General features: G+C 47.2%; 1 protein-coding gene across 1 annotated transcript in view; it reads left to right on the forward strand.

The window, feature by feature from the left end:
• Positions 1-507: 507 nt before the first annotated feature.
• mesd (mesoderm development LRP chaperone) overlaps positions 508-15,797 on the forward strand; it is a 55,953-nt gene continuing 40,663 nt past the window's right edge. Inside the window, exon 1 of the mRNA XM_085968877.1 lies at positions 508-714. Within this exon, the coding sequence (XP_085825003.1) occupies positions 565-714 (150 nt within the window). The 5' untranslated portion in view covers positions 508-564. The remainder of the gene's footprint in view (positions 715-15,797) is intronic.

Raw genomic sequence — 15,797 nt, forward strand, 5'->3', positions numbered from 1 at the left:
CGGCCCTGGAGACGGAGCACGCGGTGTCCGCCGGCACGCTCGAGGCCTTCCGCGACCGGTGGGCTCCGCGGGGACTGGAGTGCATCATCACCCCGGCCAATGCAACTTTAATTTAATTTGTTAAGTTTTATTTAAAGTTTTATTAATTTACAGTCAATTTGTTTAAACAAAAGAGGAGGAACAAGGTCTGCTCACCACCACTGACTGGGGCGACAGTGACGGACAGGGGGCGTGGCCTAACCTGGCTCCAATCACCCTATTGGTACACGTCACATCACGGGGCGCGGTTGGGAGTGGCCCCGCCCAGCGAACAGTGATTGGCGGGTGACGGCGGGAGCGCACGTTGATTGGTGGGTGAATGCGCGCACGGTGATTGGCGGGTAACGGTGGGAGTGCGATGATTGGCGGGTGACGGCGGACGTGCACGTTGATTGGCGGTTGCAAGCGCGCGCGGCGATTGGGGGGGTGACGGCAGGAGCGCACGGTGATTGGTGGGTGACGGCGGGCGCGCGCGGTGATTGGCGGGTGAAAGCGCTGTCGGGCGGTTGGCGGGGCGGCTGTAAGATGGCGGCGGTCCGGGCCTGCTGCTGCTGGTTGTTGTTGCTCCTGGTGCTGTGCGCCGGCGCTGAGAATGGACCGAAGGCCGGCAAGAAGAGGAAGGACATCCGCGATTACAACGATGCCGACATGGCGCGGCTGCTGGAGGAGTGGGAGGTACGGACCGGGAACAAGCTTCGGGCCGAGTGTGAGGGGGAGGCCCGGGGCCGAGAGCCTGTGGCTCGGGCCCTTTCACTGGAGCTAAGGGAAGGGCCTCAGTAAGGCGGGTCTGTGGCCCTCCCCGTCTGCTGCAGCTCGGCCTTCAAGCCCCGGTGCTGGAGTTACAGGGAGCCGGAGCCAGGCCCAGACCAGGTGTTCCTGAGGGGATCAGGCCTGGGCCGCAGGCGCTGGCTGAGCCTCTGTGTAAGGATCACTAACTGGGTTTGAAATGTCGGTGCTTCTGATCCACCACCGTTAGAGAGAATTCTCCATCAGTTAAAGAGGCAGGAGAAGTGCTTTCTGCTTCAGTTCTGCATTTAGAATAAAACAATAGACGTTGATACTTCTGCAAAGATAAGCTACCTTTGTAGGTGCTGGTAAAAAGCAAGACATTTCTATAGCGCCTTTCTTGATCGCTGGATGCCCTAAAGCGCTTTATAATGAAGTATTTTTGAATGTAGCCGCTGTTAGAATCATAGAAAGTTACAGCATGGAAGGAGGCCATTTCGGCCCATCGTGTCCGCGTTGGCCAACAAAGAGCTATCCAGCCTAATCCCACTTCCCAGCTCTTGGTCCGTAGCCCTGCAGGTTACAGCATCTCAACTGCACATCCAAGTACTTTTTAAACGTGGTTAGGGTTCCTGCCTCTACCACACTTTCAGGCAGCGAGTTCCAGACACCCACAACCCTCTGGGTGAAGAAATTTCCCCTCAAATCTCCTCTAATCCTTTTCCCCAATTACTATAAATCTGTGCCCCCTGGCGTTTGACTTCTCTGCTAAGGGAAATAGGTCCTTTCTGTCCACCTTATCTAGGCCCCTCAATTTTATACACCTCAATAAGGTCTCCCCTCAGCCTCCTCTGTTCCAAGGAAAACAGACCTAACCTATCCAGTCTTTCCTCATAGCTAAGATTCTCTACTCCTGGCAACATCCTTGTAAATCTCCTCTGTACCCTCTAGTGCAATCACATCTTTCCTGTAATGTGGTGACCAGAACTTCACGCAGTACTCTAGCTGAGGCCTAACTAGTGTTTTATACAGTTGAAGCATAACCCCCCCTGCTCTTGTATTCAATGCCACGGCTAATAAAGGCAAGCATTCCATATGCCTTCTTAACCACCTTATCTACTTGGCCTGCTACCTTCAGGGATCTGTGGACATGCACTCCAATGCCCCTTTGTTCCTCTACACTACTCAGTGTCCTACCATTTAATGTGTATACCCTTTCCTTGTTAGCCCTCCCCAAATGCATTACCTCACACTTCTGCGGATTGAATTCCATTTGCCGCTGTTCTGCCCACCTGACCAATTTATTGGTATCTTCCTGCAGTCTACAGCTTCCTTCTTCAGTATCAACCACACAGCCGATTTTAGTATCACCTGCAAACTTCTTAATCATACCCCCTATATTCAAGTCTAGATCATTGATATATACCACAAAAAGCAAGGGACCTAGTACTGAGCCCTGCGGAACCCCACTGGAAACAGCCTTTCAGTCACAAAAACACCCATCAACCATTACCCTCTGCTTCCTGCCTCTGAGCCAGTTTTGAATCCAACTGGACACTTTGCACTGGATCCCATGGGCTTTTAACTTCGTGACCAGTCTGCCATGTGGAACCTTATCAAAAGCCTTGCTAAAGTCTGTATACACTACATCAAATGCACTACCCTCATCTACCCTCCTTGTTACCGCCTCAAAAAATTCAATCAAGATTGTCAGACACGACCTTCCCTTAACAAATCCGTGCTGACTATCCTTGATTAATCTGTCTTTTTAAATGAAGATTTATCCTGTCCTTCAGAATTCTTTCCAATAATTTTCCCACCACCGAGGTTCGGCTGACTGACCTGTAATTACTCGGTCTATCCTTTTCTCCCTTTTTAAACAAGGGTTCCACATTAGCAGTCCTCCAGTCCTCCGGCACCACACCTGAAGCCAGAGAGGATTGAAAATGATGGTCAGGGCCTCTGCTATTTCCTCTTTTGCTTCGCTTAACAGCCTGGGATACATTTCATCCGGGCCTGGGGCTTTATCCACTTTTAAAGATGCTAAACCCCTTAATACTTCCTCTCTCACTATGTTTATTTCATCTAATATTTCACACTCCTCCTCCCTGATAGCAATGTCTGCTTCACCCCTCTCCTTTGTGAAAACAGACGCAAAGTATTCATTAAGAACCTTACCGACGTCTCCCGCCTCCACACACACATTACCCTCATGATCTAAGAGGCCCTACCCTTTCTTTAATTATCCTCTTGCTCTTAATATATTTATAAAACATCTTTGGGTTTTCCTTGATTTTACTTGCCAAGAATTTTTTCATGCTCTCTTTGCTTTCCCAATATCCTTTTTAATTGCACCCCTGCACTTTCTGTACTCCTTTAAAGATTCTGGAGTATTTAGCCCTCGGTATCTGGCATAGGCCTCCCTTTTTTTCTTTATCCTACCCTGTATGTCCCTAGACATCCAGGGGGCTCTAGATTTGTTAGATCCACCTTTTTTCTTTAAGGGCACATGTTTGGTCTGAACCCTCCAGATCTCCTCCTTGAATGCCTCCCACTGCACTGACACTGATTTACCTTCAAGTAGCTGTTTCCAGTCCACTATGGCTCAATCCTCTGAGCTTAGCAAAATTTGCTTTTCCCCAATTTAGAATTTTTATTCCTGGTCTATCCTAGTCCTTTTCCATAACTACCTTAAATCTAACAGAATTATGGTCACTAGCACCAAAATGTTCCCCCACTGATGCGCCTTCTACCTGCCCAGCTTCATTCCCTAAAATTAAGTCCAGAACTGCCCTCTCCCTTGTTGGGCTTGCTACATACTGGCTAAAAATCCGCACCATCTACAGGAAAAGTTCTGATATCCGGCACCGACGGGACCGGCGTGTTACTGATCTATCGAAAGTGCCAGACATGCAAAGTCAACGTTGAAACATACGGAGATGAAAATCTCCGTATTTGACAACAAACACTGTTGCTCAGCAACAGCTCGTAAACACTCGGCCCGTACCTTGAAGCGTCTCTGAAGCTGTTGCGAAGCTCCAAAGACGCTTTCCAGAGCCTGCCTGTTAACAGAATGCTAGGAGAAGAAAAAAAAACTAACTAAAACGGCTGCTGATTTCTGCCGTTAGAGCAAAGTTTCCCGCCATACAACCTCCGGATAAACCAAAGTTTCCTGTATACCCTTCACACTAATTTTATCCCAGTTAATATTGGGGTAGTTGAAATCCCCTACTATTACTGCCCTATAGTTTTTGCGCTTGAAATTTGTCTACGTATTTGCTCTTCTATCTCCCTCTCACTGTTTGGGGGTCTATAATACACTCCCAGCAGTGTCTCCAATAGCTATAATATCATAGTCCTAAGTATCTACCTGTGCCTTCAGCTCATCTGCCTTGTTTGCTATACTCCTTGCCTTGAAGTATATACCATTTAGCACAGGCAAACCTCCTTGTTGACTATCTAGCCCTTGCTTCCTCTGTCCTTCCAATTTACTTCGTTTTTGTTTTCCAATTCCAGTTTTTCTTCTCTCCCTACTGACTCTCTTCTTAGGTTCCCATCCCCCTGCCAAGCTTGTTTAAACCTTCCCCCAACAGCACTAGCAAACCCTCCCGCGAGGATATTGGTCCCATTACCGTTGAGGTACAACCCGTCTGGCTTGTAGAGGTTCTAATTCCTCGGGAATCTAAAGCCCTCCTTCCTACACCATCTCTCCAGCCATTCATTCATCTGCTCTATCTTCCTATTTCTGTACTGTATAAGAACATAAGCAGGAGTAGGCCATTTGGCTGTTTGGGCCTGCTCCACCATTCAATGTCATGGCTGATCTTCTACCTCCTCTCTACTTTCCTGCACTATCCCCATATCCCTTGATTCCCTTAATATTCAAAAATCTATCGATCTCTATCTTGAATATATTCAACCACTGGGCCTCCACAGCCCTCTGGGGTAGAGAATTCCAAAGATTCACCACCCTCTGAGTGAAGAAATTTCTCCTCATCTCAGTCCTAAATGGCTGACCCCTTATTCTGAGACTGTGACCCCTGGTTCTAGACTCCCCAGCCAGGGGAAACATCCTCCCTGCATCTACCCTGTCAAGCCCTGTAAGAAATTTGTATATTTCAATGAGATCACCTCTCATTCTTCTAAACTCTGGAGAATATAGGCCTAGTCTAGTCAATCTCTCCTCATAGGACAACCCCCCCCCCCCCCCCAAAATCCCAGGAACCAGTCTGGTGAACCTTCGTTGCACTCCCTTTATGGCAAGTATGTCCTTCCTTAGGTAAGGAGACCAAATCTCTCTACAATACTCCAGGTGTGGTCTCACCAGGGCCCTATATAATTGCAGTAAGACGTCTTTACTCTTATACTCAAATCCTCTTGTAATAAAGGCCAACATACCATTTGCTTTCCTAATTGCTTGCTGTACCTGCATGTTAACTTTCAGTGATTCGTGTACAAGGACACCCAGGTCCCTCTGAACACCAACATTTCCCAATCTCTCTCCATTTAAAAAATATTCTGCTTTTCTATTTTTCCTACCAAAGTGGATAACTTCACATTTCTCCACATAATATTCCATTTGCCATGTTCTTGCCCACTCACTTAACCTGTCTATATCCCCTTGAAGCCTCCTCACAACTTATATTCCCACCCAGCTTTGTATCATCAGCAAACTTGGATGTATTATATTTGATCCCCTCATCCAAATCATTGATATAGATTGTGAATAGCTGGGGCCACTAGTTACAGCCTGCCAACCTGAAAATGACCCATTTATTTCTACTCTCTGTAATAACCTCTTGTGTGGCACCTTATCGAATGCCTTCTGAAAATCCAAATACACCACATCCACTTGCTCCCCCTTATCTATTCTGCTAGTTACAGCCTCAAAAAACTCTAGCAGATTTGTTAAATATGATTTCCCTTTCATAAATCCATGTTGACTCTGCCCAATCCTATTTTTATTTTCGAAGTGCCCTGTTACCACGTCCTTAATAATAGATTCTAGCATTTTCCCTACTACTGATGTCCGGCTAACTGGTCTGTAGTTCCCCATTTTCTCTCTCCCTCCTTTCTGAAATAGGTTACATTTGCTACCTTCCAATCTGCGGGAACTGTTCTAGAATCTATGAAATTTTGGAAAATGACAACCAACGCATCCACTATCTCTATAGCCAACTCTTTCAAAACCTTAGGGTGTAGGCCATTAGATCCAGGGGATTTATCGGCTTTTAGTCCCATTAATTTCTCCATTACTACTTTTTTACTAATACTAATTTCTTTCAATTCCTCATTTTCACTAGAGCCTTGCTTCTCCGCTATTTCCAGGAGGTTTTTTGCGTCATCTTCCGTGTAGACCGACACTAAGTATTTGTTTAATTTCTCTGCCATTTCCTTATTCCTCATTATAATTTCTCTTGTCTCAGCCTGTAAGGGACCCACATTTACTTTTGCTAATCTTTTCCTTTTTACATACCTATAAAAACTTTTACAGTCTGTTTTTATGTCTCTCGCTAGTTTACTCTCATTCTATTTTCTCTTTATTGGTCCTCCTTTGCTGAATTCTAAAATCCTCCCAATCCTCAGGCTTGCTACTCTTTTTGGCAACATTATAAGCCTCTTCCTTTGGTCTAATACTATCTTTAACTTCACTTGTTAGCCACGGTTGGACCACTTTTCCTGTGGGGCTTTTGTGCCTTAAAGAAATGTATATTTGCTGTAAATTATATATTCTTTAAATGCTAGCCATTGCTCGTCCACTGTCATACCTTTTAATGTAGTTTCCCAATCTACCTTAGCCAACTCGCCCCTCATACTTACGTAGTTTGCTTTGTTTAGATTGAAGATCCTAGTTTCAGATTTAACTAAGTCACTTTCAAACGCAATATAAAATTCTATCATATTATGGTCACTCTTCCCTAAAGGCCCCTTTGCTACAAGGTTATTAATTAACCCTTTCTCATTGCACAATACTAGATCTAAAATAACCTTTCTCTAGTTGGTTCCTCAACATACTGAGCTAGAAAACTATCTTGCATACATTCCATGAATTCATCCTCCACACTATTGCTGCAAATTTGGTTTGCCCAGTCTATATGTAGATTAAAGACCCCCATGATTACTGTATTACCCTTGTTACATGCTCCTCTAATTTCCTGATTTATACTCTGCCTTACAACAACTACTGTTTGGGGGCCTGTAAACAGCTCCCACCAATGTTTTCTGCCCCATGTTGTTTCTTGGCTCCACCCAAACTGATTTGACGACTTGATTTTCAGAGCCTAACCCGAAGATCCTTTCTCTCTACTTTCTGTGTCCCATCCTTTATTATCAGTGCTACCCAATCTCCTTTTTCATTTTGCCTATCCCTTCTAAAAGTTATGTATCGTGGAATATTTAGTTCCCAACATTGGCCAGTTTGCAACCACGTCTCCGTTATGGCTATTAGATCAAACCTGTTAATTCATCTATTTTGTTGCGAATGCTTCGCGCATTCAGATATAGTGCCTTTAGCTTTGATTTATTTCTATTTTCCCTGATGTCACCTTAGTCACTGATGCCTTATTACCTTTGTTACTCTCTCTGTCCCTTCCTGACCCACTCTGCTTATTTTTACCCAAAACTCTGCTCTAGAGCCTTGACATGTCTCTCGCTGCTTTTAAATTTACTCTTTCCTGAATCCTCTCGCCCACCCTTCATTAGTTTAAAGCCCTGTGTACTGCTCTAGTTATTTGGTTCGCCAGGACGCTGGTCCCAGCCTGGTTTAAGTGGTGCCCGTCCCAACGGAGAGCCCCCTCTTTCCCCAGTACTGGTGCCAGTGCCCATGAACCGAAACCCCTTCCTCCCACACCACTCTGTGAGCCATGCATTTAAACCTCGAATCTGTTTGTCCCTATGCCTATTTGCATGTGGCTCAGGTAACAATCCAGAAATTATTACCTTTTGAGGTTCTTTTTAATTTGGATCCTAGCTCCTCAAACTCCCCCAGGAGAACCTCATTCCTAGTTCTACCTATGTTGTTGGTTCCTACGTGGACCATGACGACCACTGGATCCTCCCCCTCCCACTCCCATGTTCTTCTCCAGCCGCGAGGGCATGTAGGCCATTTCATTTTGCGGCACAGCAGGAGGCCATTTTGCCCACCGTGCCTGTGCCGGCTCTTTGAAAGAGCTCTCCAATTATCCCCACTCCCCGTCTCTTTCCCCGTAGCCCTGCACATTTTTCCTTTTCTAGTATTTATCCAATTCCCGTTTGAAAGTTCCTATTGAATCTGCTCCCACCGCCCTTTCAGGCAGTGCGTTCCAGATCATCATTCCAGATGATGCTACTGAGGAGCTCTAGAATTTTGCAGCACAGAAGGAAGCCAATTGGCCCATTGTGCTCGTGCTGGCTTTCTGAACAAGCTAGCCATGTTCCCCAGCCCCTTTAAAATGTTTTTGCAAATGTATTCCCCTTTTAAAAGTTATTATTGATTCTGCTTCCAACACTTCCTAGTAGAGCATTAACCTATCATTGTTCTTTTGGTGATCTTAAAGCTATGCTCATTACTGATTCACTAACCACTATAGTTATGACTTCAAATTGGGCTGAGAGCCAAGTTGAAACCGCCGCAAACTAGACAACAGACTGGATCTAGATTCCCAGACGGCAGCATCGTTTCCTGGTATGTCCCACAACTCTGAATCAGCTCTTTAGCTTCAAATAGGGGCACTCCCTGTCATTGACAACATCTTGCATTTATGTACCAGCTTTTAATGTAGAAACCATCCCAAGGCGCTTTAGAGACAGGATAAAAATAAATGAAAGGAATGGGAACTGGGCTATGAGCTTCGGTATAGTGACCAAAAGCTTGATTGAAAAGATGAACTTTGAGATGGTTTTTAAAAGCGGAGAGAGAAGTTGAGGTGGAGGGCTTAGAATCATAGAAATTTACATCACAGAAGGAGGCCGTTTGGCCCATTGTGTCTGTGCCGGCTGAAAAAGAGCTATCCAAGCTAATCCCACTTTCCAGCGCTTGGTCCATCGCCTTGTAGGTTACGGCACTTCAAGTGCATATCCAAGTACAGGAAGCTCTTTTTTTATCCGGGACCGACGTGGTGCCGGTTGATCAAAAAGTCCGGATTACAGAGAGGTATACTTACCAAGGTACGAGAGACCCGTACACGGCCACAGGTGCAGGAGCCCCTGTTACACGGCCACTAATATTTAGTAAAACTTACCTGAACCTACTTCTGAATTTTGCCGGTTGAGAGGGTTCCGGTTATTTAGGTGCCGGTTAAAAGAGAGTTTCCTGTACTTTTTAAATCCGATGAGGGTTTCTGCCTTTACCGCCCTTTCAGGCAGTTCGTTCCAGATCCCTACCACCCTCTGGGTGAAAAGATTTCTCTTCCACTCCCTCTAATCCTTCTACCAATTACTTTAAATCTATGCCCCCTAGTTATTGACCTCTCTGCTAAGGTGTGCAGATGCCGGAGTTGGACTGGGGTGGACAAATGTAAGAAGTCACACGACACCAGGTTATAGTCCAACAGCTTTATTTGAATAATTCTGACTATATAAGCTGTGTCTATAGGCATCTCTCCACTTCACCTGACGAAGGAGCAGCGCTCCGAAAGCTTGTGATTTCAAATAAAACTGTTGGACTATAACCTGGTGTTGTGTGACTTCTTACATTTCTCTGCTAAGGGAAATAGGTACTTCCTATCCACTCTATCTACGCCCCTCATAATTTTATACACCTCAATTCAGTTTCATCTCTGCCTCCTCTGTTCCAAAGAAAACAACTCCAGCCTAACCAACCTTTCCTCATAGCTAAAATTCTCCAGACCTGGCAACATCCTTGTAAATCTCCTCTGTACCCCCTCTAGTGCAATCACACCTTTCCTGTAATATTGTGACCAGAACTGTACGCAGTACTCCAGCTGTGGCCCAACTAGTGTTTTATACAGTTCAAGCATAACCTCCCTGCTCTTGTATTCTATGCTTTGAAAGTATCCCGTATGCCATCTTAACCACAGAGAGAATACAGAGTGTGAATAAGGTGACTGACGGTTCTACCAACAACGGTGGGGTGAGTTGAGACGGATGCAAAAAAAGGGTGTGGGAAGGGATGTTGGACTGGAGGATGTTGTAGAGCTAGGGTAAGTTGTTGCTTTGGAAGGATTTGAAGTTGAGGATTTTAAAATAAATGCATTAAGGGACAAGGAGCCAGTGTGTTTCAGTGAGGGGGGCTGGAGTCGGTGTGTTTCAGTGAGGGAGGGGGCTGGAGTCGGTGTGTTTCAGTGAGGAAGGGGGCTGGAGTCGGTGTGTTTCAGTGAGGAAGGGGCTGGAGTCGGTGTGTTGCAGTGAGGGAGGGGGCTGGAGTCGGTGTGTTTCAGTGAGGGAGGGGGCTGGAGTCGGTGTGTTTCAGTGAGGGGGGCTGGAGTCGGTGTGTTTCAGTGAGGAAGGGGGCTGGAGTCGGTGTGTTTCAGTGAGGAAGGGGGCTGGAGTCGGTGTGTTTCAGTGAGGAGGGGGCTGGAGTCGGTGTGTTTCAGTGAGGGGGGCTGGAGTCGGTGTGTTTCAGTGAGGAGGGGGGCTGGAGTCGGTGTGTTTCAGTGAGGAAGGGGGCTGGAGTCGGTGTGTTTCAGTGAGGAGGGGGCTGGAGTCGGTGTGTTTCAGTGAGGAGGGGGCTGGAGTCGGTGTGTTTCAGTGAGGAAGGGGGCTGGAGTCGGTGTGTTTCAGTGAGGGAGGGGGCTGGAGTCGGTGTGTTTCAGTGAGGGAGGGGGGCTGGAGTCGGTGTGTTTCAGTGAGGAAGGGGGCCTGGAGTCGGTGTGTTTCAGTGAGGAGGGGGCTGGAGTCGGTGTGTTTCAGTGAGGAAGGGGGCTGGAGTCGGTGTGTTTCAGTGAGGAGGGGGCTGGAGTCGGTGTGTTTCAGTGAGGAGGGGGCTGGAGTCGGTGTGTTTCAGTGAGGGAGGGGGCTGGAGTCGGTGTGTTTCAGTGAGGAAGGGGGCTGGAGTCGGTGTGTTTCAGTGAGGAAGGGGGCTGGAGTCGGTGTGTTTCAGTGAGGAAGGGGGCTGGAGTCGGTGTGTTTCAGTGAGGAAGGGGGCTGGAGTCGGTGTGTTTCAGTGAGGGAGGGGGCTGGAGTCGGTGTGTTTCAGTGAGGGAGGGGGCTGGAGTCGGTGTGTTTCAGTGAGGGGGGCTGGAGTCGGTGTGTTTCAGTGAGGGGCTGGAGTCGGTGTGTTTCAGTGAGGAAGGGGGCTGGAGTCGGTGTTTCAGTGAGGGAGGGGGCTGGAGTCGGTGTGTTTCAGTGAGGGAGGGGGCTGGAGTCGGTGTGTTTCAGTGAGGAGGGGGCTGGAGTCGGTGTTTCAGTGAGGAGGGGGCTGGAGTCGGTGTGTTTCAGTGAGGAAGGGGGCTGGAGTCGGTGTGTTTCAGTGAGGAAGGGGGCTGGAGTCGGTGTGTTTCAGTGAGGGAGGGGGCTGGAGTCGGTGTGTTTCAGTGAGGAAGGGGGCTGGAGTCGGTGTGTTTCAGTGAGGAAGGGGGCTGGAGTCGGTGTGTTTCAGTGAGGAGGGGGCTGGAGTCGGTGTGTTTCAGTGAGGAAGGGGGCTGGAGTCGGTGTGTTTCAGTGAGGAGGGGGCTGGAGTCGGTGTGTTTCAGTGAGGAAGGGGGCTGGAGTCGGTGTGTTTCAGTGAGGAAGGGGGCCTGGAGTCGGTGTGTTTCAGTGAGGGAGGGGGCTGGAGTCGGTGTGTTTCAGTGAGGAAGGGGGCCTGGAGTCGGTGTGTTTCAGTGAGGGAGGGGGCTGGAGTCGGTGTGTTTCAGTGAGGGAGGGGGCTGGAGTCGGTGTGTTTCAGTGAGGGAGGGGGCTGGAGTCGGTGTGTTTCAGTGAGGAAGGGGGCCTGGAGTCGGTGTGTTTCAGTGAGGGAGGGGGCTGGAGTCGGTGTGTTTCAGTGAGGAAGGGGGCTGGAGTCGGTGTGTTTCAGTGAGGAAGGGGGCTGGAGTCGGTGTGTTTCAGTGAGGGAGGGGGCTGGAGTCGGTGTGTTTCAGTGAGGGGGCTGGAGTCGGTGTGTTTCAGTGAGGGAGGGGGCTGGAGTCGGTGTGTTTCAGTGAGGGGGCTGGAGTCGGTGTGTTTCAGTGAGGGGGCTGGAGTCGGTGTGTTTCAGTGAGGAGGGGGCTGGAGTCGGTGTGTTTCAGTGAGGAAGGGGGCTGGAGTCGGTGTGTTTCAGTGAGGAAGGGGGCTGGAGTCGGTGTGTTTCAGTGAGGAAGGGGGCTGGAGTCGGTGTGTTTCAGTGAGAAAGGGGGCTGGAGTCGGTGTGTTTCAGTGAGGAAGGGGGCTGGAGTCGGTGTGTTTCAGTGAGGAGGGGGCTGGAGTCGGTGTGTTTCAGTGAGGGAGGGGGCTGGAGTCGGTGTGTTTCAGTGAGGAGGGGGCTGGAGTCGGTGTGTTTCAGTGAGGGAGGGGGCTGGAGTCGGTGTGTTTCAGTGAGGGAGGGGGCTGGAGTCGGTGTGTTTCAGTGAGGGAGGGGGCTGGAGTCGGTGTGTTTCAGTGAGGAGGGGGCTGGAGTCGGTGTGTTTCAGTGAGGAAGGGGGCTGGAGTCGGTGTGTTTCAGTGAGGAGGGGGCTGGAGTCGGTGTGTTTCAGTGAGGAAGGGGGCTGATGGCGAGCAGGACGTAGGATGGGGCAGCAGTCGATCAGCTGAGTTTTGGACATGTTGGAGTTGAAGGATGGGAGATCATCCTGTGAGCAACCAAACAGTGAAGGAGACAGAAGCAGCAATAAATAACATTTTCCTGAGAAATGACTGCAGCCAGTTTCTATGCTTTGAATGATTTTCCTTCCCCAACCCATGCAAACACAGTAACCAGTTCACAAGTTGCTACGGTAAACATAAGCCAGGAATTTCCTCAAAGCTGTTCCTACTTTGCCGCCGGAATTGCGGCACAAACCTTGCTTACGCACAAACAGGATTTGCACCGCACCTCTGGTAAAGTTAAGCAGCTGCAGCTCCAAGGAAGTTACCGGACGTTTTGTTTTGATTAGCAAACAAGATGTTGCATTCTTGAGTATTTAACATTTTTATTGTCTGTTTTCATGAATTAACCCTGGGATATTATTGCAATTAAAAGTATTGTTACTGAAACAAAGTTTGTGTAATTGCACAAAAACATTAATTCCTGCTGTGGGATTATATTTTTAAAAATGTCATGTCTTAAAGTTATTTCTGAAAATGTTCAGTATTGAGCAGGACATGGTCTGTGTTAAAGGTGAAGTTTGTTTAAGAAGTCAGTGTATTGTGGCCCCCTTCCACTGTGAACTCCTTAAATTACTTAATTCAACATTCGCTTTATGAAAGAGCCCTGTTCAATTATAAAAGCCTGGAATGTTTGCAAATTGTAGAAAACTTTGAAAGCTGCACACTTGATTGGTGTCCTTTTGGACTTGTCCGAGGAGGGCGATGGTGTAGAGTAGGGGTTCTTAAACATTTTGCTTCCGAGGGCCCCCTCTCCAGTGTTATAAAAATTCCGTGAACCCCGTAACACAACAAATTCAATTACCACTAATGGTGTGGAGGACGAATTCTTGGAATGCACGCGAGATGGTTTCCTGGATCAGTATGGAGGAACCAACCAGGGAACAGGCTATTCTGGATCTGGTACTGTGTAATGAGAAAGGGCTAATCAATAATCTTGTGGTAAAGGGGCCTTTAGGGACAAGTGACCATAATATGATTGAATTTTACATTAAGTTTGAGAGTGATGTAGTCCAATCTGAAACTAAGGTCTTCAATCTAAACAGGAAACTACAAGGGTATGAGGGACAAGTTGGCCATGGTAGATTGGGAGACTACACTAAAAGGTATGGAGGTGGACATACAATGGCTAACATTCAAGGAAATAATGCATAACTTGCAACAAATATATATTCCTCTACGGCATAAAAACCCAAAAGGAAAAGTGATCCAACCATGGCTAACAAAAGAAATTAAAGCTAGTCAAAGGAGGAAGCTTATAAAGTTGCCAGAAAAAGCAGTCAGCCTGAGGATTGGGATCTTTTTAGAAATCAGCAAAGGGGGACCAAGAAATTGATAAAGGGGAAAATGGAATATGAGCACAAACTAGCGAAAAATAGAAAAACAGATTGTAAAAGCTTCTATAGGTAAGTGAAAAGGATAAGACTGGTGAAGGTAAATGTAGGTCCTTTACAGTCAGAGATGGGGAATGAGGAAATGGCAGAGAAATTAAATGAATACTTTGTTTCTGTCTTCACGGAGGAAGACACAAAAAACCTCCCAGAAATACGAGAAAGCCAAGGGTGTGGCGAGAATGAGGAACTTAAAGAAATTGAGTTTAAAAAAAAAAAGTACTAGCAAAATTAATGGGATTAAAAGTCGATAAATCCCAAGGACCGGATGACCTACATCCTAGGGTTTTGAAAGAGGTGGCCATTGGGATAGTGGACGCATTGGTTGTCATCTTCTAAAATTCTATAGATTCTGGAAGGGTTCCTGCAGATTGGAGGATAACAAATGTAACTCTGCTATTTAAGAAAGGAGGGAGAGAGAAAACGGGGAACTACAGACCTGTTAGCCTCACATCAGTAGTTGGGAAAGTCTTCACAAAGGAGGACACAAATAACCTCCCAGAGATTCCGGGGAACATAGGGTCTGATGAAAGGGTGGAACTGAAAGAAATCCGTATTTGTAGGGAAATGGTGTTAGGAAAATTGATGGGACTGAAGGCCGATAAATCCCCAGGGCCTGATAATCTACATCCCAGGATACTTAAGGAAGTGGCCCTAGAAATAGTAGATGCATTGCTGGTCATCTTCTAGAACTCGATTAGACTCTGGAACAGTACCCATGGATTGGAGGGTAGCTAATGTTATCCCACTATTCAAAAAAGGTGGTAGAGAAAAAGCGGGGAATTATAGACTGGTAAGCCTGACATCGGTAGTGGGGAAAATGCTAGAGTCCATTATAAAAGATGTAATAGCAGAGCACTTGGAAAGCAGTGACAGGATCGGACAAAGTCAACATGGATTTACAAAAGGTAAATCGTGCTTGGCTAATCTACTGGAATTTTTTGAGGATGTAACTGGTAAAATAGATAAGGGAGAACCAGTGGATGTGGTGTATTTGGACTTTCAGAAGGCTTTTGATAAGGTCCCACATAAGAGATTAGTGTGCAAAATTAAGGCACATGGGATTGGGGGCAAGGTATTGACTTGGATAGAGAACTGGCTGGCGGATAGAAAGCAAAGAGTTGGAATAAACGGGTCGTTTTCCGAGTGGCAGGCAGTGACTAGTGGGGTACCGCAAGGATCGGTCCCAGGACCCCAGCTGTTCACAATATATATTAATGATCTGGACGAGGGAATTGGATGTAATACCTCCAAATTTGCAGACGACACAAAGCTGGGTGGGAGGGTATGCTGTGAGGAGGATGTCGTGAAACTCCAGTACGATTTGGACAGGTTGGGTGATTGGGCAGAAACATGGCAGATGCACTATAATATGGATAAATGTGAGGTAATCCACTTTGGTGGCAAAAAACAGGAAGGCAGATTATTATTTGAATGGCAATAGATTGGGAGAAGGGGAAGTGCAAAGAGACCTGGGTGTTCTTGTGCACCAGTCGCTGAAGGTAAGCATGCAGGTGCAGCAAGCGGTTAAGAAGGCAAATGGTATGTTGGCCTTCGTAGCAAGAGGGTTCGAGTACAGGAACAAGGATGTCTTGCTGCAGTTGTACAGGGCCTTGGTGAGACCACACCTTGAGTATTGTGAGCAGTTTTGGTCGCCTTACCTGAGGAAGCACGTTCTTGCCATGGAAGGAGTGCAGCGAAGGTTCACCAGGCTGATACCTGGGATGGCAGGAACGACGTATGAGGAGAGATTGTGTCGATTGGGCTTATACTCACTGGAGTTTAGAAGATTGAGAGGGGATCTCATCGAAACCTATAAAATTCTGTCAGGCCTGGACAGACTAGATGCAGGAAGGATGTTTCCGATGGCAGGGGAGTCCAGAACCAGGGGTCATAGTCTAAGGATAAGGGGTAAGCCATTTA

This window comes from Somniosus microcephalus, chromosome 27 (genome assembly GCF_052327205.1).
Source record: "Somniosus microcephalus isolate GS21.2 chromosome 27, FLI_Smic_1.0, whole genome shotgun sequence".
Lineage (NCBI taxonomy): Eukaryota > Metazoa > Chordata > Chondrichthyes > Squaliformes > Somniosidae > Somniosus > Somniosus microcephalus.